This window comes from Chelonoidis abingdonii, chromosome 11, assembly GCF_003597395.2.
Source record: "Chelonoidis abingdonii isolate Lonesome George chromosome 11, CheloAbing_2.0, whole genome shotgun sequence".
NCBI lineage: Eukaryota > Metazoa > Chordata > Testudines > Testudinidae > Chelonoidis > Chelonoidis abingdonii.
In genome coordinates this window covers 52,231,620-52,254,752 of record NC_133779.1, presented here as the reverse complement: position 1 = coordinate 52,254,752, position 23,133 = coordinate 52,231,620, and the positions used below count along the sequence as shown (strand labels likewise).

The 23,133-nt window shown below is 43.6% G+C and overlaps 1 protein-coding gene across 5 annotated transcripts in view; it reads left to right on the top strand.

The window, feature by feature from the left end:
* Positions 1–23,133, top strand: part of PIP5K1A (phosphatidylinositol-4-phosphate 5-kinase type 1 alpha) — a 68,712-nt gene that overhangs the window by 1,143 nt on the left and 44,436 nt on the right. For 3 of the 5 annotated variants that reach the window (XM_032781248.2, XM_075071119.1, XM_075071117.1), the window contains exons 2-4: positions 17,236–17,270; positions 18,532–18,621; positions 22,354–22,484. In XM_032781248.2, the coding sequence (XP_032637139.1) occupies positions 17,236–17,270; positions 18,532–18,621; positions 22,354–22,484 (256 nt within the window). Of the gene's footprint in view, positions 1–15,617; positions 15,909–17,235; positions 17,271–18,531; positions 18,622–22,353; positions 22,485–23,133 lie in introns of those variants that run through there. The other 2 variants (XM_032781249.2, XM_032781247.1) reach the window with 2 other exon arrangements.

Genomic DNA, 23,133 nt, shown 5'->3' with positions numbered 1-23,133 from the left:
TGGGGCTCCTAATAACAGGCCAAACCAAACACCTCTCTCTAGCCTGTGGCTGTAGTGCAAGTTAACTTTTTAAAAAGGCCTTTAGTTTACTTTCCAAACAATCCCTCAAACCGTTGTGATCTGTGACATATGTATCCTTTGTTTAGCATTTACTGCAGAGGCTTTATAACCTTTTCCACCTTCTCCTCCTCCCCATCGCTTATGGATTTGTCTGCACTAAACTACTTTGGGAAATCTCCCACAGTGGAAGGAATGGTGGAAGCTCTAGGGTAGGCAAGGCGCTAACATCTTTGTCATCTAGAGCTGTTCTATGCAGCATTAACAAAGCAGTAAAAATGCTGTCTACACTAGTGCTCCTACTGTTGCTGCCACTTTACGAAAAAAAAGTCTAAGGGTATGGCTTCACTAGCAATATTAAAGTGGTGCCACGGCAGTGCTTTAACATGGCTGTGTAGTCGCAGCACCAGCACTGTAATAGCTACTCCCCTCATAGGAGTGCTTTTATTACAGTGCTGTGGCACACTCTACACTGCCACTTTACATCGCTGAAACTTGCAGCGCTGGGGGGGTATTATTTCACCCCCCTGAGCAAGAAAGTTGCAGCGCTGTAAAGTGGCAGTGTAGACAGGCACAGCCTTTGGGACAAGTGATGGCTATTAAGCTTTTGACTGTCCTGTATTGTGGATTTTAAGATTTTCTATTCCTTGACTAATTAGCAAACACTAGCTTAGACCAGTAATTGTCCCCTCTGTTTCAAATGACAGTTGCTTTATCTCATGATCTTATTGCTGTGCCACAGGGGGATGCAAACTCTGGTCCTGAATTCAGCAAGCCTTGCCTCAAGGGTTTAAGGGTATCTTGGTTCTCTCTCCAACAAACACCTGCAGGCACCTCAGGAGCTGCATTGTCAGGCTCCAGAGGAAGCAGAGTACAGCCTTCCTTAGGCAGAATGAGGATAGTAGCTGGATATTAAAATAGTTTGTTAACTTGGACGTGGGAGAGTGCACTCCCTCCCTTCCTCCCCGCAATACAACTAAAACTACTTAAAGACTTGGCATGGTTATTAGGGGGCTAGCCACATTCCAGAGTGGCAATGCTGCTGTTTACCTTCTGGCTTCTCTCTGGATACATAAAGGGAATGACAGTTTCTGAAACTTGTACCACCCTTTCCTCCTTAAAATCCAGTCATGCGGAGTTTCCTCCACCCTCTCTGCAGGACATGGAGATGTTCCCTCCTTGTTTTTTTTTAACCGTGTATGGAAACGCCCAAGAGGATCGCTTCTTGTTGCTTTCACTTTGAAGTGTGAGAACAGTGCCAAAAGTAGCAGTGTGAGACTTCAGATGCTTGGTTTTCATTGTAACCTTGAGTTTGGGCCCCTCTTTCAAATCGCCAAACAAAGAAATATAGCTTCAAATCTAACCTAATTTTGAGAGTGGAGGTAGAATTTTTCTGACAGATTTGAAGTTAATTGCACGAGGGGGTTCTGAATTATGGCAAACGCCACAGCTGCTGCCTTCAGAGCTGGGCTCTCAAGGCAGAACAGAAGTAAGTATGGCAGTCTTGCAAACCCCCCCCCCCCCCAACAGCTTTGGGATCCCCCCATGATCCACTTTTGAGTCAGGAGCCCACATGGTTACAGCACCATAAAATTTCAGATATAAACATCTGAAATCATGAAATTGACCTTTTTTTTTTTTTAAGATCCAGTGGCCATGAAATTGACCAAAGTGGACCATGAATTTGGAAGGACCCTAACTATTGGAGTCCTAAGCCTCAATTTTAAAAAGTCTCTTGCCCTTTTCCTCACAGAGCTAAACTTCAAAACCCAGGGTGAATTGATTTAAATCACCAAGTGGAAAAGCTCAATTTAACTTATAAATGTTAAGGAAGTTTTTCCGTTTGTACTTTGGCTATTTTCTTAAGAAAGGTAACAACTAAAACATGCTACTTTGCAACTAAGTAGAGTCTTTACACTGGATTTGGTACATCTTTTTGCTACCTAGGAAGGTATGCTATAAAGTTATGCATATATTTAAGCAGTCATATATAGTTTGATATTTTCAGATTTCTATTAATTTTACATTTTTAACTTTTTAGGAGAAGGTGGATGACATACTGCTTATTTACTGGATCGGTGTTTCCCAAACTTGGGATGCCGCTTGTGTAGGGAAAGCCCCTGACGGGCCGGGCTGGTTTGCGTACCTGCTGCGTCCGCAGGTTCGGCCGATCGTGGCTCCCACTGGCTGCCATGGTTCGCTGCTCCAGGCTAATGGGAGCTGCTGGAAACGGTGCGGGCCGAGGGGTGTGCTGGCCGTTGCTTCCCGCCTCCCCCATTAGCCTGGAGCAGCAAACTGCAGCCAGTGGGAGCCAGGATCAGCAGGAACTGTGGATGTGGCAGTTAAACCAGCCTGGCCCACCAGGGGTTTTCCCTACACGAGTGGCGTCCCAAGTTTGGGAAACACTGCTCTAGATAATTAACTTTTTGCTTGTGGTTTGTGTCAAGCAGCATTAGGATGGTAATTGGAATTTAATTAAACACACACAACAACATATCAAATTTATTTTTATTTAAACAAGCCCTTAACACGGCACTTGATCTGTTGTGCCATATTTGTTAAGTTTGACCTCCAAAGTTAGATGTTTTTGCCCTGATTCATTCTTTGTATTAAAAAAAGTAGTCTTTAACTCAAAAGTTTTGACGGGCTCATGGATTCGACATATATATCATAGAATATCAGGGTTGGAAGGGACCTCAGGAGATCATCTAGTCCAACCCCCTGCTCAAAGCAGGACCAATCCCCAGACAGATTTTTGCCCTAGATCCCTAAGTGGCCACCTCAAGGATTGAACTCACAACTCTGGGTTTAGCAGGCCAATGCTCAAACCGCTAAGCTATCCCTCCCCCATTTAGATAAATGTTTTAAGAGATTATAGCTTTTGCCTTAACATGTATTAAATTCATATTTAAAATATAACAATGTTTTTCTTTTATTTAAATTATAAAATCTGGTTTTTTTTTGTCCCCCCAAAATTGATTTGTATCCACCCTGTCAAAATCTAAAATGATCTGTAGTGGGCAGTCAGCAATGTGAGCATAAGAATGGCCATACTGGGTCAGACCAAAGGTCCATCTAGCCCAGTATCCTATCTTCCGACAGTGGCCAATGCCAGATGCCCCAGAGAGAATGAACAGAAGAGGGAATCATCCAGTGATCCATTCCCTGCTTCTGAATGCTCTTGTAAATTGCACACTGTTGTCTCACCCTGGTCTAAACTTGCACTTTCGCTTTTGCTGCCATTAATGGAGCTACAATGGTGGGAAATGGAAGAAAAACCTAGTGCAGAAAAACTTCATGAGCTTATGTTTGCAATACACGTATTGGCATTGGCCAAATTGCCTTGTCCTTTAAGATAGAGAGGAGAGATTATACCAGGTGATTTAAAAGAACAAAGTAGTGTGTTTGCTTTTCTAAGCAAAATATAAACAGGTTTGTCAAGCTGGAAGTTTCTTCTTTGGAAGATTCTTTAGAAAGCAGAGCATGAAAATACAGGAAAAGTTTTATCATCTGTCATGGTGGAGGAATGAGGGGTACCGGTTAGTCAAAAATTCCGGTTAACTAAGAGTTTTTATACTTACCAATAGAGGGAGGGAGTTGGGTCTAGGGGGTTAGCGGGTGGGGGTGAGGGGTCGGAGTAGGGGGTACCACATAGCTATCCCTGAGCTACTTGTAAATATTACAAATTATTTATTTGTAATAAAAATAATATAAAGTGAGCATTGTACACTTTGTATTCTGTGTGGTAACTGAAATCAATATATTTGAAAATGTAGAAAACATCCAAGAATATTTTAAAGACTAACAGAGTAGCCCAGTGAGGAGGGATGGCTCAGTGGTTTGAGCATTGGCCTGCTAAACCCAGGGTTGTGAGCGCAATCCTTGAGGGAGCCACTCTGGAGCAAAAATCAATACTGGGCCCTGCAAGGGACTGGACTCAATGACCTTTGAAGGTCCCTTCCAGTTCTAGGAGATGGGTATACAACCACACTTTTAATGGAGATGATCAGAAATGTTGGTTCTAGAGCTTTACAGTCGGTAAAAGTGCTGGATAACACAGCTTTTACTGAGCGATGGTTTGTGGGGGTGGTGATAAACAAATAGCACCATTTTCCTGGGTTTCTTAAACTTGAGCCTCCTTTTGGAAAACACAGCCTTTAATGCTGGCATGTGTTGTTAAAGGGCAACCCCATCTTAACTTCTTCATCTTCCATGCCGCTCCAGCTAGTCCCTCCACTTGCACACACCCCTGAAAATAATGGGCTTTGTTGCCTTTTATTTCTAGGTGAACTAATTCAATTCAGTTAGTAGGGACGGAAAGTTGTTACTGCTTTGTCTGTATGGTTGTCTTTGTCCAGATCACACTAGACAGGCATCTACCACTACCGTGACAGTTTCAGCAAAATAGAGGCCAGGACTAAGCTTTTTCTCTTACCCTTAGTGTTTCTTGCCACATGAAAATCCAGAATAAAGTTAGGGTGGGATTTAAATGGATTATTATCTGTTTCTGATTAACCCTGTATATGAACACTCTTATTCCAGATAAGCATGCCTTCTCTGAATTAGTCTAATCATGTGGACTAAGCTAATTTGGAATAAGGCACACTTCTTTTTGGAATAAGGCTTGTCTGCACATAAACCACGACAGTGACACAGCTGTGCTGTGTAGTGCTTCAGTAAGATGCTACCTATGCCAACGAGAAGGGTTCCCTCGCTGGTGAGACCGACTGCAAAGGACCAGACTGCAAGAGAAACTGCTGAGCTTCAGTTCATTTGCAAATTTGACACCATCAGCTCTGGACTAAACAAAGACTGTGAATGGCTTGCCAATTACAGAACCAGTTTCTCCTCCTTGGTTTTCACACCTCTACTGCTAGAACAGGGCCTCACCCTCCCTGACTGAACTAACCTCGTTATCTCTAGCTTGCTTGCTAGCATATAATACCCCCCTGGAAATTTCCACTACCTGCGTCTGATGAAGTGGGTATTCACCCACGAAAGCTCACGCTCCAAAACGTCTGTTAGTCTATAAGGTGCCACAGGATTCTCTGCTGCTTTCGCTGGTGTAGGTAATCCACCTCCCTAAGAGGCAGTAGCTAGGTTGACAGAAGAATTCTCCCATCCATGTAGCGCTGTCTATACCAGGGTTAGGTCAATTTAACTGTGTCGCTCAGGGCTGTGGATTTTTTCACACTCCCGAGCAACACAGTTATACTGACCTAATTTCATAGGGTAGATGAGCCTGAGTGGAATGAATCGGGAGTAGCTCCCTGCGTAGATGAGCCCCTCCATGTGAGCCCCTCCAGCTCAGGACCAAAGCATATTGACACTGTTGCTTGTGCAGTATCTCTTTGGTGATGCAGAGCTTCATTCTAGGGCTGTCAGTTTCACTTTTGACAGACTAGATCCAATGAAAACCAGAAAATGTGACACAGATATTGTAGATAGTTCTTGATCTTTGTTGATTACTTTGTAATATCACAATTATAACACCATTAAATATGTTGTTACGGTGTTTTATAATCCCCACTCACTCTCCCTTGTTCTAAAAGCCATAGCTCTCAGGAGACAGAATGGCATTTTAGATGTAGCCTAAATTCTATTCTGCTGGAAAATGACAATTTGTCTCTCCAAAGTGGGTGAGAGGGGGAACATGGCCTGAACACATGACAAGGGACCGGTGAGTGCCCCCTGATTTCTAATCCCAACTCCCTCCATGGCCTTGGTTGAGTCACTTAACGTGACAGCCTAAATTCCTTTTCTGTAGAATGGAAATAACAGCTCTGTGAAGTAAATGTCCAAGTGTTGTGAGGATTAGTTAATGTTTAGCCCATAAAATAGTCCAGAAAGTGTTCCTGTCTGAGTGCTCATGCTTTCAGAAGGGCTGAACTGTCTTCTGCAGATACTGAAGTCTGCAACTTTGTCTCGAGGAGCCAAGAAACTTAAGATCACATTCCATCTCCCATGGAAAGGCTGTTTTCTCCTTTTAGGAACAACACATTTACATTACTTTCACATCTAGCCTTTGTAATTAAATAGCTTTTTGTTCCACACTTTCTAGTTGACTCTTACCAGGATTTAATTGTACTGTTTCATACTTACATAATGCTCTTCATCTTCAAAACATTATAATCCTTGTTATCAAACAGTCTCCAAACTCAGCCTCCTGCCTGCTTAGTGGTATTCCTACTTTACAGATGGGGAAACTGAGGGAGGGAGGTATTGGCGAATCACTTCACTACAGCGGAGTGTGTGTAAGAGTCAAAAGAACAGCCACACTGGGTCAAACCAAAGGTAGTCCAGTATCTTGTCTTCTGACAGTGGCCAATTCCAGGTGACCCAAAGGGAATGAACAGAACAGGCAATCATTAAGTGATCCAGTCCCAGCTTCTGGCAAACAGAGGTTAGGGACTCTATCCTGGCTAATAGCCACTGATGGACCTATCCTCCATGAATTTATCTTGTTCTTTTTTTGAACCCTTTTATAGTCTTGACCTTCACAGCATCAGCCAGGATCAAAAGTCAGTGGCTTTTAGCTGCCTGTCCTTTGGGACAGTCCTCTCGCCTTTGTCTGTCTTCCGGCACAAAGGCTGTCTGCTCCACATCTGTGAACCATTCATTGATGTCTCTTGTCTGTCCTTAACTTGCTCCCCACAATGCCACGTGCATAAATCTTGTATTTATTTGGCAAGTCATGGTACGGGATGTTGGAGTTGCATAATTCTGATTAACATCCGATTTTCCCACTTCACTGCAGAATGGTCTTACCTTCTATCTTGAGCATAGCCAAAGCCAGCAACAAATGCATTGTAGAACCCCCAAAAAAGAACAGGGATACTTGTGGCACCTTAGAGACTAACAAATTTGAGCAAAGTTTGCAGTGCTGGTTTACTGGTGGTAGAAAACATTAATCATCCGCTCTAGCTGTTCATGAAACCATAGCTGCTGAAATCGGCAACCGGGCAAGGGCTTGTGGTGTTGAGGGAAATAGCGAGCTGTCCGTCAGGAAGTCCTTTTTAATGTGGGGTGTTCTCACGGAACTAGAAACAGTTTTATTTGCCGCTATAAATGCACTAGAGGACAATGATCTTTTCTAAGCATTGCTCCTGGGCCAGTGAACAGAAAAAAGAAAGATCTGTTAGGTTTCTATAGAACACCCACCCCTGATCAGGGCCGTAATCAAGGTGGGGCAGCTTCCCAGGGCGCAAAGCTGCGGGGGTGGAAAAGTGAGAGAGGTCATGTGGGGTTACATCTCCTCCCCCCTTCCTCCCCCCAATTTCTGCCTTCCATTTAGCATGGTGGTTTTCAAACTGTCAGGTGCATCTCCCTACGGGGGCTTGCCCTACAGTTTGAAAACCATAGCCTCCTGCCAGGAGCAAGCAGATTGGCAGCTGCTCGGGCCCCGGCTCTTTGCACTGTAGAAGCCAGGGCACTGGCTGGCTGCCCAGCAACCCTCCCTCCCTCTCTGCATGGCCAGGTGCTCCCCAGGCAGGGCAGGCTCAGTGGGCAAGGGGTGTCACCAACCGGCACCAGACTCTTGAGGGAGAGGCAAGAGCCTATCGATGCGCATCTTGGAGCTGTGCCATGTGCCCTGGCTGGGGAGTATCCAGCCATGCAGAGGTGGTGCAGCTAGAGGAGTAGGGCAAGGAGGGCAGCACCCCAGCTCCCGCAGTGCGGAGAGCCGGGGCCTAAGTGAGTTAGGCAGTTCCCATCAGCATCTGATCCGCCAGCAGGCGACAGTTTTCAAACCAGAGCGTGCCTTTTGAACACTTTTGTGCTAATTTGAAGGCAGAAATCGGGTGGGGGAATGTGATCCTGTGTCCCTCTGCCGTGCCCACGTTGCCTTTAGTGGGTGCAAATATGCTTGTTTGCCCCATGTGCAAAAATGCCTAGTTACAGGTCTGGGCCTGATCCTAAACCCAATCAAATCAGTGCGAAGACTCCGACTGACCTTAGTGGTTTTTGGTTCAGGACCCAAAATAGTGAGTTGCTGTTAAGTATCTTTGTTCCTGGGTTTGCTATTGTAACTGTCTCCAACAGCGTGTTTATAATTCCCGTGTTCCAGTAGGTTTACAATGCTCACTTACTAACGTGAGCACGGAACTTCACCCACAAACCTTAAGGAGATGGGAAGAGAAGTTTGAAAACCTGTTGGGGGTTTTCCCCCCACCCCAGTTTGCCAAATCTCTGTGCAATAATGGAGTAAAAGTCCACAGAGCTTACTATGTTTCCTCCTATTTCTGGATGTCTTGATGTCTGAGATCAACTCTCTATATTAGGATTTATAAAGTGCCTGTTGCTGTGGTATCTAAGCCCTGAGGAATAGTTTGTTCCTGTCCTGTAAAGCAACAAGAGGAGCTTGCCATGAAAACATGGTGCAAAATGTTTAGAGTTTTCCTGTGGCCTATTCGCCAGGAAACTTTGGTCTCACTGTGAGCCTAATGGTTGTCAGTAGCATCCCAGTAACTTCAGAAATATCCTGTCTCATGCTCTGCTCCATTAGTTCATAGTACAAGTGAAATACTGAGAGAAGCTGTGCACTAATCCAGGGCAACAAAAAGTCATTCATGCATGTGTTAATTCTGCTGACTGCTAGCAAATTCGCTCAGTGGTATTAAGCATTGCCCTGCTAAACCTAGGGTTGTGGGTTCAGTCCTTGAAGGGACCATTTAGGGAATGGGGTAAAAATCTGTCTGGGGATTGGTCCTGCTTTGAGCAGGGGGTTGGACTAGATTACCTCCTGAGATCCTTTCCAACCCTATGATTCTATGGAATTGTGGTAGCAAGAATGAGTAGTTCATGAAGAAATTTAGCAAGTCTTAATCCAGAGGTTCTTTAACAGCAAATGTAAATAAAAAACATTTAGGAATGCTCTTAACATAAGTTGTTGGATAGATCTATTGGTTTATTCGTGGGCATACGGTGGAGGGCTTCCGAGAGCTCGGCCAGAGTGAGAGGCAGCTCTGGCTGGTCCCAGTCACCAGCGCTGACCGCCAGGAGTCCGTCCCAGAGCACTCTGCAAGCATCGGGATTGGTCAGATCCAGGGAGAACAGGCTTGCGTAGAAGGCCCTAGCTCTCCTGCATATCTCCTCTGGATCCATGGTGGGAGTGGGGGTTGGGGGGTGCCATCCTCTGCCAGAAGGCAGGTGTCATGCTTCTTAGCTCCTCCTCTCTTTTTCCAGGGCGTAGAAGAAGCGGGAGACACGATGCAGAGAACTTCAAAATGCCACCCACTGCTTGGCCTTCCAGCCAAGATCAAGTGTTTATATATCCTCTTTCAGAGGACTGTATTCTACCCTGGCGGAGGGTGGGCTGAATGATCTAACAGATCTCTTCCATCTCCAACTACTATGATCAATGTTGTTTTGACTTTTTGCTCAAGCCAGGCTCCTTGAGTCCATAAGAGCCTTTTGCCAAAAGCAAATGAAATATTTAGATGCTCGTCGTCTAGAGCTGCAAAAGAGTTTTGTTGTGAGTGAACTCAACAGGGCGAGGGTGTCTTGTTAAGAACTCAACATTTTTTTTCATTTTTTTTACACAGTTTGAGAGGTGTCATCTTTCTTACCTTACAGAAATTGTATTCAGTCTTGATACAATTTGTTCCTGTATCTTTAGCCACAAAAAAAGTTTCCCATTTCTTTAAGGGTTGAAGTTTCAATTTGCTTTCTTTTGCTTTGTTCTTCCTCATATAGATTTCAGCTTTTTATGCTGCTCAGTATCATCTCAAAGAGGTAGACAAGTTGCATATCTGCTTCAGAAGCATGGGTTTTCTTCCTGTCCAGTAACTTAGCAGCAAACAGCCCACCTTACATAACTGTCTTGGCTTTTAAGAAGTGATACAGAATAAAGCCTTTTGTAGGCTTAGTTGATGGGTGCTATAACTTTGCTCAGTGGAAGCTGCTATTTTAATTTAAATGGCTTTTTTTAAAAAAATGCATGTTATATGGAAGTATGAGCTACTGCCTGATATCTATGCTGTGTGTTTGCCAAGATTATTTAGTTAGGTTCATTTTATGTTTTCATACCTGCTTGACATGCCTTTCTGAAAACATCTCAGCTGTCTTCCATCTGCAGAACCTTTGAAAGCCATCCTAAATAGAAAAGAGGTGGTTGGTTGGTTTGTTTTTTATGTCCTTCTCCAGTTGTCTGCTGGCAGGGTTGAGATGAAACCTGAAATTGGGAGAGGAAATGGAGATGTCGTCTTTCCTCACAAGAGCTTCTAGCAGCTTCAGTGCATGCTTGTTTGATGTGGCCCTGGTGCTTAGCTAGTAAGATGCTTCATACCCTGAAGAGTGTAGCTCTTGATGATATGTTTGGATGTGGTAATGTTTTCGCTTTTATTTTTATCTAAAACATGAGATGCAAATGAAATTTGTTAGAACAGCTCCATAAATATAGACACTGGTGGCTATGAATCCTGCCCACCCCAAATTAGCACTGGACGAATGAGTGAGGTGAGAATTTGACCTGAATTTCTGTGTTGCACACTCCTTTCAGAGCAGTTTGTGGACTGTTTAACCAAAACAGCACCACAATAGCTTCAGTATGGCTTTTAATCTGATATTTATTTGATGTGCTGTAAGAAGTATACTACTTATGGTGGGCTTGTACTATTTTCAGCCAGCTTCTATTTGCTTCTCCTGATTCAGCTTCCAATAAATAACTCCATGGACTACCTGAATTCTCCTTGGGGATTGATTGTGTGATGTTAAAAGATAAAACATATGATGATCCATCCTTTTTTCCTTTTTTTTTTTTTTTTTTTTTTAGGGGGAGGTGGGGGCATAGGTAATGTCTAAGTTATCTAAGCTCTCTTTTGAGGGGGCCTGGCATGGAAGTTAAACCACAAAGAGTATCAGAATAGTTACCGTAACTCTTTAGTCAATCACCTGCTTGATTTCAATTAAACACTTGAGATAGATCTGCTTAAATTCATGAGTGTTCTTTGAAAAAAAGAGGTTTAAAAATATGGACCTAACACATTTTCAGAAACACCCAGGCACAAGTGAAGCTTTATCTAAAGGTTCAGTTTTGTAGAAAATGTCCTCATTGAGTTGGCTAACGCTGTTGCCCGTCCTTCATTTCTCCACACACTGCAGAAGAAATAGTTGTTTAAAAAAAGAGAATAATAACTCTAACTTCCTTGCATGGAAAGTCTTTCTTGGCTCTGTGTATGATGTCTCCCTCTGGCCAAAACCGGTAACACTTTTAACTGATTTCAGAGTAGCAGCTGTGTTATTCTGTATCACAAAAAGAACAGGAGTACTTGTGGCACCTTAGAGACTAACACATTTAATTTCAGCATAAGCTTTTGTGGGCTAAAACCCACTTCATTGGATGCATAGAATGGAACACACAGACAGAAGATATTTATACATACAGAGAACATGAAAAGGTGGAAGTACGCATACCAGCTGGAAGAGTCCAATCAATTGAGATGAGCTATCATCAGCAGGAGAAAAAAACACTTTGAAGTGATAATCGAGATGACCCATAGAAGGTGTGAGGAGAACTTAAGATAGGGAACAAATAAACAACAAATAAACAAATAAAAGGAAGTTGTTCTTCACACAGCGCACAGTCATCTTGTGGAACTCCTTACCTGAGGCGGTTGTGAAGGCTGGGACTATAACAATGATTAAAAGGGAACTGGATAAATTCATGGTGGCTAAGTCCATAAATGGCTATTAGCCAGGAGGGGTAAAGAATGGTGTCCCTAGCCTCTGTTCATCAGAGGATGGAGATGGATGGCAGGAGAGAGAGAACTTGATCATCGCCTGTTAGCTTCACTCCCTCTGGGGCACCTGGCATTGGCCACTGTCGGTAGACAGATACTGGGCTAAATGGACCTTTTGGTCTGACCCAGTACGGCCGTTCTTATGTTCTTAGGGAAATAGATTCAATTAGTGCAATGACCCAACCATTCCCAGTATCTGCTTAAACCTAAGTTAATTGTATCTAATTTGCATATTAATTCGAGTTCAGCAGTCTCTCTTTGGAGTCTGTTTTTGAAGTTTTTTTGTTGCAAAATTGCCACCTTCAAGTCTGTCACTGAGTGGTTAGAGAGGTTGAAGTGTTCTCCCACTGGTTTTTGAATGTTATGATTCCTGATGTCAGATTTGTGTCCATTTATTCTTTTGTGTAGAGACTGTCCGGTTTGGCCAATGTACATGGCAGAGGGGCATTGCTGGCACATGATGGCATATATCACGTTGGTAGATGTGCAGGTGAACGAGCCCCTGATGGCGTGGCTGATGTGATTAGGTCCTATGATGGTGTCACTTGAATAGATATGTGGACAGAGCTAGCATCAGGCTTTGTTGCAAGGATAGGTTCCTGGGTTAGTGTTTGTTGTATGGTGTGCGGTTGCTGGTGAGTATTTGCTTCAGGTTGGGGGGCTGTCTGTAAGCGAGGACAGGCCTGTCTCCCAATGTCTGTGAGAGTGAGGGATCAACTTTCAGGATAGGTTGTAGATCTTTGATGCGCTGGAGAGATTTTAGTTGGGGGCTGTAGGTGATGGCTAGTGGTGTTCTGTTGTTTTCTTCGTTGGACCTGTCCTGTAGTAGGTGGCTTCTGGATACACTTCTGGCTCTGTCAGAAGCTTATGTGTTTGCAGGCAACTCCCAACATTTACAGGAATTGCACACGCCTGTTTACATTCATCTCCCCTTTACCTAGGAGACCAGACTCCTGCTGCATGTTCATTCTAGTGCTCAAGTGTAATTAACCATCTTTCTTGTGGACAAAGAGAAATAACCTGTTGTCCAATCTCATAGACTTTAAGGCCAGAAGGGACCATCATGATCATCTGGCCTGACCACCTGCACATCACAACACACAGACCCTCAACTACCCACTCCTGCAATAAGCCTGTAACCTCTGGCCGAGTTACTAAAGTCCTCAAATCTTGATTTAAAAACTTCAAGTTACAAACAATCGACCATTTACTCTAGTTCAAACCAGCAAGTGACCCCACGCCACACTGCAGAGAAGGAAAAAAACACCAGGGTCTTTGCCGATCTGTCCTGGGGGGAAATTCCTTTTCAATCCCAAATAGGGTGCTCAGTTAGACCCTGAGCATGAGAGAGAGCCCCTCTAGCCAAACACTTGGGAGAAAGAACAGGAGTATTTGTGGCACCTTAGAGACCAACATTTATTTGAGCATAAGTTTTCGTGGGATACAACTCACTTCTTCGGAGCTCACAAAAGCTTATGCTCAAATAAATTTGTTCGTCTCTAAGGTGCCACAAGTACTCCTGTTCTTTTTGTGAATACAGATTAAAACTGCTGCTACTGTGACACCTGGGAAAGAATCTCTGTAGTAACTCAGAACTCTCCCCATCTGGGACGGCTGGAGATCTCGCAATCAACGGATATTGCACATTTGTTTGGAAATGAAGGAACTAGAGAAGGGAGGGAGTGCTTCCCGTCTTGCACATGGTAGGGTGTGTGTGTGTTGGTTACCGATCCTTGTTACAGCATACGGTAACTTTCCTATGCTGATTAGTGATCTTTTCTTGTAAACAATGGCGCTTGATTTGGAGATAATATACCATATATCTGATTTCCAGATCGCTTTCACTAGAATTACATGATGGGAGACAATGTTCTCTCTAGCAGTTAGACCAGGGAAGTAGGAATGCATAGAAATGTAGGGCTGGAAGAGACCTTGAGCGGTCATCTAGTCCAGCCTCCTGTGCACAACCAAGTAAACCTAGACCATCCCTGACAGGATGTTTGTCAAACTGTTCTATAAAAGTTCCATGATGGGGACTGCACAGCCTCTCTTGGAAGCTTGTTCCAGTGCTTAACTTTCCTTACAGTTAGGATGTTTTTTCCTAATGTCTAATCTAAATCCCTCTCGCTTCAGTTTAACCCAATTACTGCTTGGCCTGCCTTCAGTGGACATAAGGAGCAATTGATCACTCTCCCTTTTTTATAACAGCCCTTAATGTATTGGGTGACTGTCGTCGGGTCTCCCCCTCAATTGTCTTTTCTCAAGACTAAACTTGCCCAGTTTTGTAAACTTTCTTCATAGATCAGATTTTCTAAACCTTTTATCATTTTTGTTGCTCTCTTCTGGACTCCTCCAATTTGTCCACATCTTTCCTAAAGTGTGGCTCTGGAACTGGACACAGTATTCATCTGAGGCTTCACCAGTGCCATGTAGAGCCAGTTTCTTGGTTTCTCTTCTCAGTCCTGATGCTGATTTGCTGTGTGACTTCAGGCAAATCACTGTGTATATTACTCTAAAGCTCTGTAAACTGAGAGTGCCTGGCTCACACTGGTATATCCCAGGGGTGGTCAAACTGTGGCTTGCAAGCTACATGTGGCTTTTTTGCAGTTAGTGTTGCTGGTGGAGCTGCGCCACCCCCACCCCCCATTCTCCACCTACCAAACTCGGAGTGTGTGTGTATGAGGACCTCTGTCTTGCAGCAGGGTGGTGGGGTAGGGACTTCCGCTCAGCGGGTAGAGGGGTGTCAGGGCTTCAGCCCCATGAGGCACACCTGCCAGAGCATGGGGCTTCAGCAGGAGCGGAACTGAAACCCCAAACCCCAGCAGGTGCGCCCCGGTTCTCGAACTTCTGAAGATTGTTGTATGCAGCTCGCTGGGTCAGTATGCTTGGCCGCCCTTGGTATAGAGGCCAAGTGAATATGAAATACTTTGGAATCCTCGTTTGAAAAGTGCCTCACAAGTGAAAAGTTTTTGTTTTTTTGGGTGTCTTTCTTTTGCTTAATGTTTCTTGGATGCGATTGAAAAGGTATTAAAAAGGCTCATTTGCTGTCCCTTTTGAATAAATAGTTTTAGGTAAATCCTCAGAGAATGTAAGGGTTTGAATGGATGATTAGCTATGTTAATCATCTCTAAGGTGATGGGGCTAGCTGTGCTGCTGGTTGAGTGTGACTTATAGAGAATATCTGATTTACATACTCACTTGAAAAGGCAATTGGGCTCAATTATTGCTGCGCAGGTGCTGCATTGTAATAATTGAGTTGCTTCCTCCACCAATGTGTCCCAGACATTGACAGTTTGGAAAGCCTTGTTCAAAGCAGTCACCTGTACTGCAAGGTGACACAGTGGAGCACTATCAGTTTTTTTTTCATTAAAACAGCATACAGGAAAACTGGGTTATGGCTGTGTGGCTTCTGTTAGCAGGACTGAAGTGTAGAGAAGCAAGCTTCCAACTGGGAATATGTTTGCTTTCAGATCCATTCTGTTCTGTAATGACAGAACTTCCTGCTTGGGGGTGGGGGGGAGAACAAAAGCTGTTAACTTGGACTGCCAGACAGTGATAGCCTAGCAGGCTTCTCCAGTTTCAAGCTCATGGAAACTTGGAGAGCCTCCTTGATTCCACAGCGATTCAACTGACCAAATTGAATAGTGGCAGCAGAAGCTTGAGCCCTTGGACCTATGTCCCAGGACAAATGGCTCCAACTGATGTGCAAAATTGGCTGCCCTGCTAGCCTGACTGCCTTTGGTCCATGGCAATGGTTTTCAACCATATCTGAGAACCCTTAAAATTTTTTGAATAGAAGTACAGACCCCCTTTGGAAATCTTAAACATAGTCTGTGGACCCACAGGAGTCCATGGGCCACAGGTTGTAAGCCACTGGTCTGTGGCCTTGCATAGCACAGCTAGTTGCAAGTCAGTGCGTATGAATACAGCTGTGCATTACTCATTTTTATGAAGAGCACAGAATGTACTGGGAGGAGGAGGGAATAGCTCCTGAATGTGTGGAACTTTATGCATAAAAATTAGAACTTGTCATGACACCTTTCTTGCCTTTAAGGGGAGAACAGAGTGGGTGGAAAACAAGTTGGAAAAGCCAGTTGCTGTCCTCTCACTTCGGTTAGTAAAAAGCTTTTGGCACAGAATTATTTTTGCTCACTGTTTCGTCTGTCTTGAAATGGGAGATTTGATTGTTTGATAAATGGATCGGAAAGATGGTCAGGTTCACTGTTAAGTGCCTTTGTGTACTTTGCTGAAATGCAGTTTTCTTACCACCATAACACTTTAGTTTTTCTTTGCCCCTGTTTTGAATGACCAAGGTTGCCATGGTTGAGAAATAAGCTTAATCAGACTGTATTTGTGGCTCTCACCTGGGGAAGATGTGCTGTCATGGTGCTATCTCATAGAGCTGGAAGTGACTCTGAAAGGTCATTGAGTCCAGCCCCCTGCCTTCACTAGCAGGACCAAGTACTGATTTTGCCCCAGATCCCTAAGTGGCCCCCTCAAGGATTGAACTCGCAACCCTGGGTTTAACAGGCCAATGCTCAAACCCCTGAGCTGTCCCAACTCCCCTGGAGTTGGGGTGTGTGATTTTTTTTTTGTGTTTTTGTTTGTGTGTTTGTGTCTGTCTCTCCCAGGTAGAGGAAGAAATGCAAGTTTTCCCATGACTTCACTTCATGTGCGGGCAGCATCTCTGCTTTTGCAGTTCTGGGCTGTTTCTAAGTATTACTGCTGATCTGTGTGGTGGTTTTGTGGCTTAGACAAACATCCACAAAAGAGCAGGATCACAGAGTCCGTTTCAGTTCCCGTATCTAAGAAACAGGACTGGAATCCTGGCCTCAAAAGGTGGAAAAAGCAGTAAATCACCTCACTGTCATTTAGCCCTAGTATTGTCTGAACCTTAACATTTGACTCAAAGGATTTATGTTGTGATTGTAAAAACCCCTGGAAATAAGTTTATAATGGAAGTGCTGACACTGCAGCATCACAAAGCTTGAACTGTGAAAATTGGGTCTTTGATGTAGTGATTTGAATTAATGGTTGGTTAGAGCCTTATTAAGTCTTTGGTGTAACTCAACTGAATTTGATAAAGTTGCATCATCTTACACCATGTCTGAATTTGGCCCTGAGTTTCTATACACAGCTAAAAAATTCTTGGAATCTGGCTGAGCAGGAGAGATCAGACTAGCAAATAGCTACGCTATGAGAGAGAAACAAAGTTAAACTGGGATGGCTGTGTGGTAAGCAGAATAACATTTCCTTGTGGCCTGAGAAAAATTTCCCTGTGCCATGAGCAAGAGGAGAAGTTGAGGAAAAAATCAAACATGAGTCAGTGTTTTTTCAGATGCACTAAAACATTCAAATCACAGCAGAATGTCAGGCTTTTTCTACAATATATAACAACCTGTTTCTTTGCTAAATATCTCTTAAATTCCTATCTTGACAGGATCAGCAACCTTCAAAAAATCATTCACTTCAGAGGTAAGTTACTTCTTGAGAAATTGGTGTGCTTTGTTCCCTGAGCACTGTCATAAATGGGTGCTTTCTGTGAAACTAGGCATTTTGAGCTATGTATATGGCTTGAATCTGGAAGGGAAAGCAGGGGACAGCCGAACAAGCAATTATAAGGCTGCAATGAGCTGATGTATTCACTTGTGAAATCAGTGGGCCTTTGTTCCTCATAAGAGAATTGGGTCCATTTTTATATCCTAATGGCCCTGGAATTTCAAGTGATTCCATGCCACCAAAACACTATATAAATGTCAAGCCACAGAGCCTGAGATCAAGTTTATAGAGCAACAGAACGGCCGTTTACACAGAAGAGAATGACCCAGGCAAGTTTCCAAGGGGTCATAGATTAGTGCAGACAAGATGCAGCTAAAATTGCCACCTCTGCCTGAGAAACTAGATTAATTGTACCACCAACCTAGCTCACTTCCTCTAAGGACTCAAGTCTTCGAAGTGTATGTATGTACTGCAATTACAGGGTATAACTGCAGCTTGAGCACACATACTAGCTTTGATCTAGCTAGCTCGGATACTGGAGCAGTGAAGTTGTGGCCATGTGCACTTGAGCATGAGATGTACAAGCCCAATACCCATGCTAGCTAGAGTATGTCTGCTCAAGCAGCAGTCCTATTGTGTGATTGCAGTCTCGCCATACCCTTCATGGGCGCGAGTTGTACTAGTAGAGGAAAGCGAACACTGATTGCAGCCTGAGGTCATTCCGGACCAGTCTGCTGGAAATTAAGGCTTCTAAGAGCAACCTGAAAACTCTCTCCTTGTACAGGAACCAAAATTCCTCCCCAGCTTGCATTTTGCGAAGACAGTCCCCTCCACCCCTTTATTTAGATTCCAAATCTGCATCACACAGGAAGCTCCCAGGAAGCTAGTATTTCTCCAGGGTTCTTTAATGTCACTCTGCTATTTTGAAGATGAAGTTAGGCCATATAATGTCCCCCTCCACATTAATATGCAGAAGCATCCCATGAAGACTACTGGTCCCAGCGTGTGGTGCTCCATCTTGATCCAAACAGCTTCTGCCATTGCATGCTGGGACCTGTAATTTTCTGCAAGCTGCATCTTTGTATTAAAGGTGCAAGTTGAAAAGAAATGTATTATACAACTCCATAGGCTTACCCTTGAGAGAGCCCCTGTAGCCTCTTGATTCTGGGTGGGGAGATACACCTAGGATATTTTGTTTTTAAAACTTCTTCGTTCTTGCTCTCACCCATACTCCTAGATGTCTGGTTCTTCTGGACAGCCTGGCTCACAGACAATAAAAAAGGGTCATAGAGGAGTAGATTCCACTGGTGAGACTACATATAAAAAGGTAGGTGCCTCTCACCTAATTAATCTGATTGTTTTCATTCCCCTGTTCGCTAAATTAATGCTGCCCAGAGCATCAGGCTTTCTGACTCATTCTATCTGGCGTAAAAGGTTGGGTAACTTGCGTGACAAACATTAAAGAAGATCTTAGTGAGAGCAAAGACTGGCAGGCTGAAGGGCTGAATTTATGCTTTGGGGATTTATGCTTTTCTGCCATTGCCTCCTAGAGACAGGATTATTTTTTAAACCTGACCCGATTAGCAACACTTCCTAGGACCCTTCTCGTTTACTGAGTGCGCTCTGTGCTGTCTGGACACAATAGCCGCTACAGATTGTGATTTTGCTGGAATTTGCTTTACAAAGGGCAGATTGTGTGTTGGTTTCTTAAACCAGCCTATGGATGTGGGGATTTTTAGACACTGCTACTAACTTTCGTTGGACTTCATCAGTATGTGCCAACTTGCTTTACAACAAGAGTGGTTTCCTGTGTCTGGATTAAATGGATAATGGCATGATCGAGGCGTTTCAGCAGCTCTCGCTTCATGTAAGTGGAAGCTTCTCGTTTGAAATCTCTAATCCAGCCATGCTTTAATATCCACATACTGTTTGTTTGGTGACGGGGTTCACTTCTAGAGATCACCGGGAAAATAAGGGAACTGAGTGTGTGGGAGAGACCTTAAACAGCACTTCTGTTTAATCTAGTCTCTCCAATTTACTATAATTGACTATGTTTAAGCTTGGGGGTTCTCAGTTCAGATCTCCAGTATCCGAGAATGCTGAGTGGGGGAGGAGGAGGAGGAGGTAGCAGTACTGGCCGGGAGAAGGCAGCAACCAAAGTGAAATTAGATGAGACACTTAAATATGTTTGCAGGGACCCCAGAAACTAGTAAGTGGGGGTCGGGGGGAGGGGACAACTAATGGGATTACCTGGAAATGACTGAGAGGCTCTCCTCACTTAAGTTGTTGCTGTGGCTACGTCTCTCCTGTCTTTCCTTGAGGCAGTATGTTGATTAATTTATTCTCTCTCTGCCCTTTGTTAAAACAATTGTAAACAGGCAGCTGACTGTTCAGTTTATGATGAGGGGAAAAAATTGCACACAGCTTAATGGCAACCTCGTTGTGGCTCTCTGCACCCACAGATAATGCAGCAATACCAAGCTAGGGTTCATAGTTTCTTTATCTTTAAAGTGAAATTACCTTTTCGGTGTGAATGGTGTGCTGAGCTTGCATGGATTTTTCAGTGATACTTATTTTAAAAGGCAAGAAGGAAAGGTATTTAGGAGAACTCTGTTCCAACGTCCTAGACAGATTGTGTGATAAATCTCACATGGGCACATCCCAGTGAAGGGATGCCATGAAGTGGTCTAAAACCTGATGGAATCAAGAAAAACCTAAGTTCTGTTCTCAGTTCTGTCACTTACTGTGTGACCTTGGACAGATCTCTTACTCCATCTCCATTTACCTTCTGCTCTGTTCTGCTCACCCCCCTTCCCTTTTCTTTCCATTAGCTGATCCTCTTCTAACCAAACCCACTCCCAAAAATAATAATGGAACTAACCTGCTTGCTGCCATCACGCTGTCCACTCTGCTGCTGTGTGCTCCTACTTCCCCACCTGGCATCTGTCTTGTCTGTTTAGATAATAAGCTTTTTATTTCTGAGTTTGTACAGTGCCTAGCACAATGGGGCCTCTTTCTTTGTCGGCCCTTAGGTACTGTAATAAACATGATTAATAACGAATGAGGAATATGTTTGTTCATCTTTAAAAGATTTTGTAGATACTCAAATGAAAGCCAGAGCATTCATTTTAGAAGCAATGGAGGGGAGATCTAGGGAAGCCAAAATGTACTTGCACAAATTGGAATCTGGCCTAGTCATCAAGGTTAAATTCTATCTTTCACAACGTACGTTGATCTTAAATGACCAAATCATCAGGACTTATTAGATGCACAGTGTCCCTTGGCACCTAGCTGGGGTATTGGTTCAATACTGACTGTCAGAAGAACACCACCTACTGAGTCACCTGCTCAGGATTTTGTTTTAGGTTCAGTTGCCTTGTATGTAAACAACGTGCACCTGTTCCGCCATAGTTTTAACAACCTTTGCAGTGGGCTTATGTCGTATAGACCGGGAATTGACACAGACCATGTAACTTCAGTAGTTGTCTACTGTGTCATTCTTGATCTTATCTCTGTCATCCTTGAAGATTCATGACCTCATAGAACAAGCTGGATATAAGCAAGTGTTAATGGCCTAAGACAAAATTGTGTGTTCTGTAGACATGAGCAGACTAGCAGATTCTTGATGTTTGTAAATAGCTGCCACGGAATATAATCCTGCATTGTTCTTGGACAATTTATGCAGAGGCCGCAGCAGCAAAGCTACAGTTTGTTTTTAAAACTGTAATGACCAGCTGTTAGTTAGGCTTGGAAGGATCAGATTTTTATCGGTAAACCTCAGTTTCACCCTGCACACACACACTGACACACACATTTCCATCACTGGTCAAAAGTCCAGCTAGGCAAAGAAGAATGCCACTTGAGAACTTCTTAGAGTTCGATTTTTAAGGATATTTGCTTTCTCTATGGTGACAGTTTGTGTTTTGACCCTGGCAAAGCTGAAACTTTTTGAATCGCAACATCTACGGTCATTAAATAATTGTCTGACTTGCCCCTAAATTTCCCACAACTGTGAACATTACATTTTCACAGTTGTGCAAAATGACAGTTTTAAGCACTTCTTCGTATTTTTATGCATTTTTAAATAGATACAAGTCCTAACAAATGCTTAAAAATAAACATTGTTATTACAGTCAACATTGTGTTATTTAAAAAAATAAAATCATCAGTGAATTCTGCCAAGCCTCCTCCTCTTATTGCTTATGAGCCACAAGCCTAGCAAGGGAGCAGAATGAGAGGATGAGACTAGAGGGTTGCAACCCACAAGTGTGCATTCTGTGGGGTTAGGTTATTTTGAGGGCTAGCTCCATGGTGGGACTCTGCATTGCCTCGAGAGAGACCAGAGTCTATGCTGCGGCCTTCTGATCATGCAAACCTAGGTCTCGGGAGATTGAGATGATGCACAGATACTGTGCCTGTCTGCTTCCCAGAGGAAAGAGAGTACTTTGCTGTTCAATAGCCACCACTCCGGTCATTGTAAGGAGTGGAAATGAACACCTTGGAAGGAGGTAAAATCCAGTCTTCATAAGGCCAGGTGGATGGTAGCTACAGTGCAAGCCCTCTGGGGTAGCAATGCTGCAGAATGGGGATAAAATGAGATGAAGGATTGTTAGGGCTTTGGGGATGTAGAGGTATCCCCATCCCTAATATATGGCAGAAGCTAGTCTTCTATGCTCTGCGCTTCAGATGAGGGGAATATGGAGCCCTTGTCACCTTAGTTTGGCAGCAGCTTAAATATTCTGGACACAGGATCCATGTGATGATATTGTTGCTCAGTGATAAGTTGAAAATAGGTTGAGAATCTTTCCCATAGAGCAGATTGACATGAAAGAAAGCAGCCAAAGACTAAGTTAGCCAGCTAGAGAGAAGCAAAAAAGGAAACCGGGATTTTTGGGTACAAAATACTATCTAGTCAGTGCCTGCTGGAAGAGTGCTAGCTTAATTGGAGCCAACTTTTTTTGCTTGAAGACAGCCAGCCGTTTAACCCCTTCTGTTCCAATTCGGAATCTGCTGCTCCATGTCAGAGATGGTTGACTTCCTATTTCCTTCTCCCCTCCAGACTACGTCATCGGCCTTGAAAGGTGCCATTCAGCTGGGCATCACCCACACAGTTGGAAGCTTGAGCACCAAACCAGAGCGAGATGTTCTCATGCAAGACTTCTATGTAGTAGAAAGTATTTTCTTCCCAAGGTGAGAGCTTTCTTGCTGCTCTGTGAAATGCTTTTATTTAGTTATCCACTCTGAGATGAGTCTTCCTGTGGGTTATGAGCTAGTACTGTTACTTTACTTGTAGGTTAGAGTGTTAAGAGAAGAAAGCAACACTGATTCCAGATAAGCTCCCTAGGACACATACAGGCGTCTCTAAAGCACTCAATAGTATAGTGACTAGTTCTGCACTTGTTGATACGGCAACCACACAACAGAATGCAACTCAGCCCCTAATTTTAGATATTCTTCAACCTTTCCATTAGAGCATGCATTCAACAATGACTGTTCTTGCATTATATATGATAGAAAATTACCTGCTGGAGGTCTGAAGCATGCGAGGGTTAGTGAAAGAGAATTAAGGCAGCTGTTCTCAACCTGCAGCCCACCGCTTGCAGCCCAATCAGCACAGAGCTGTGGCCTGTGTGACATCCTCAGGGCCATACAAGTAGTATTGGATGCGGCCCACAATGGTAAATAGGTCAAGAATCACTGATTTAAGGTGTGAAATTTTCCATCTGTTTTTTGTTTTTTGGGGTTGTAGAAAATCGCCTTGGGGTGGTCCTTCTTTATTTTTAAAAGAGGCCTTTAAAAGTACTGTGTGTATTTCTAATTACCCGTTCCCCACCCCCAC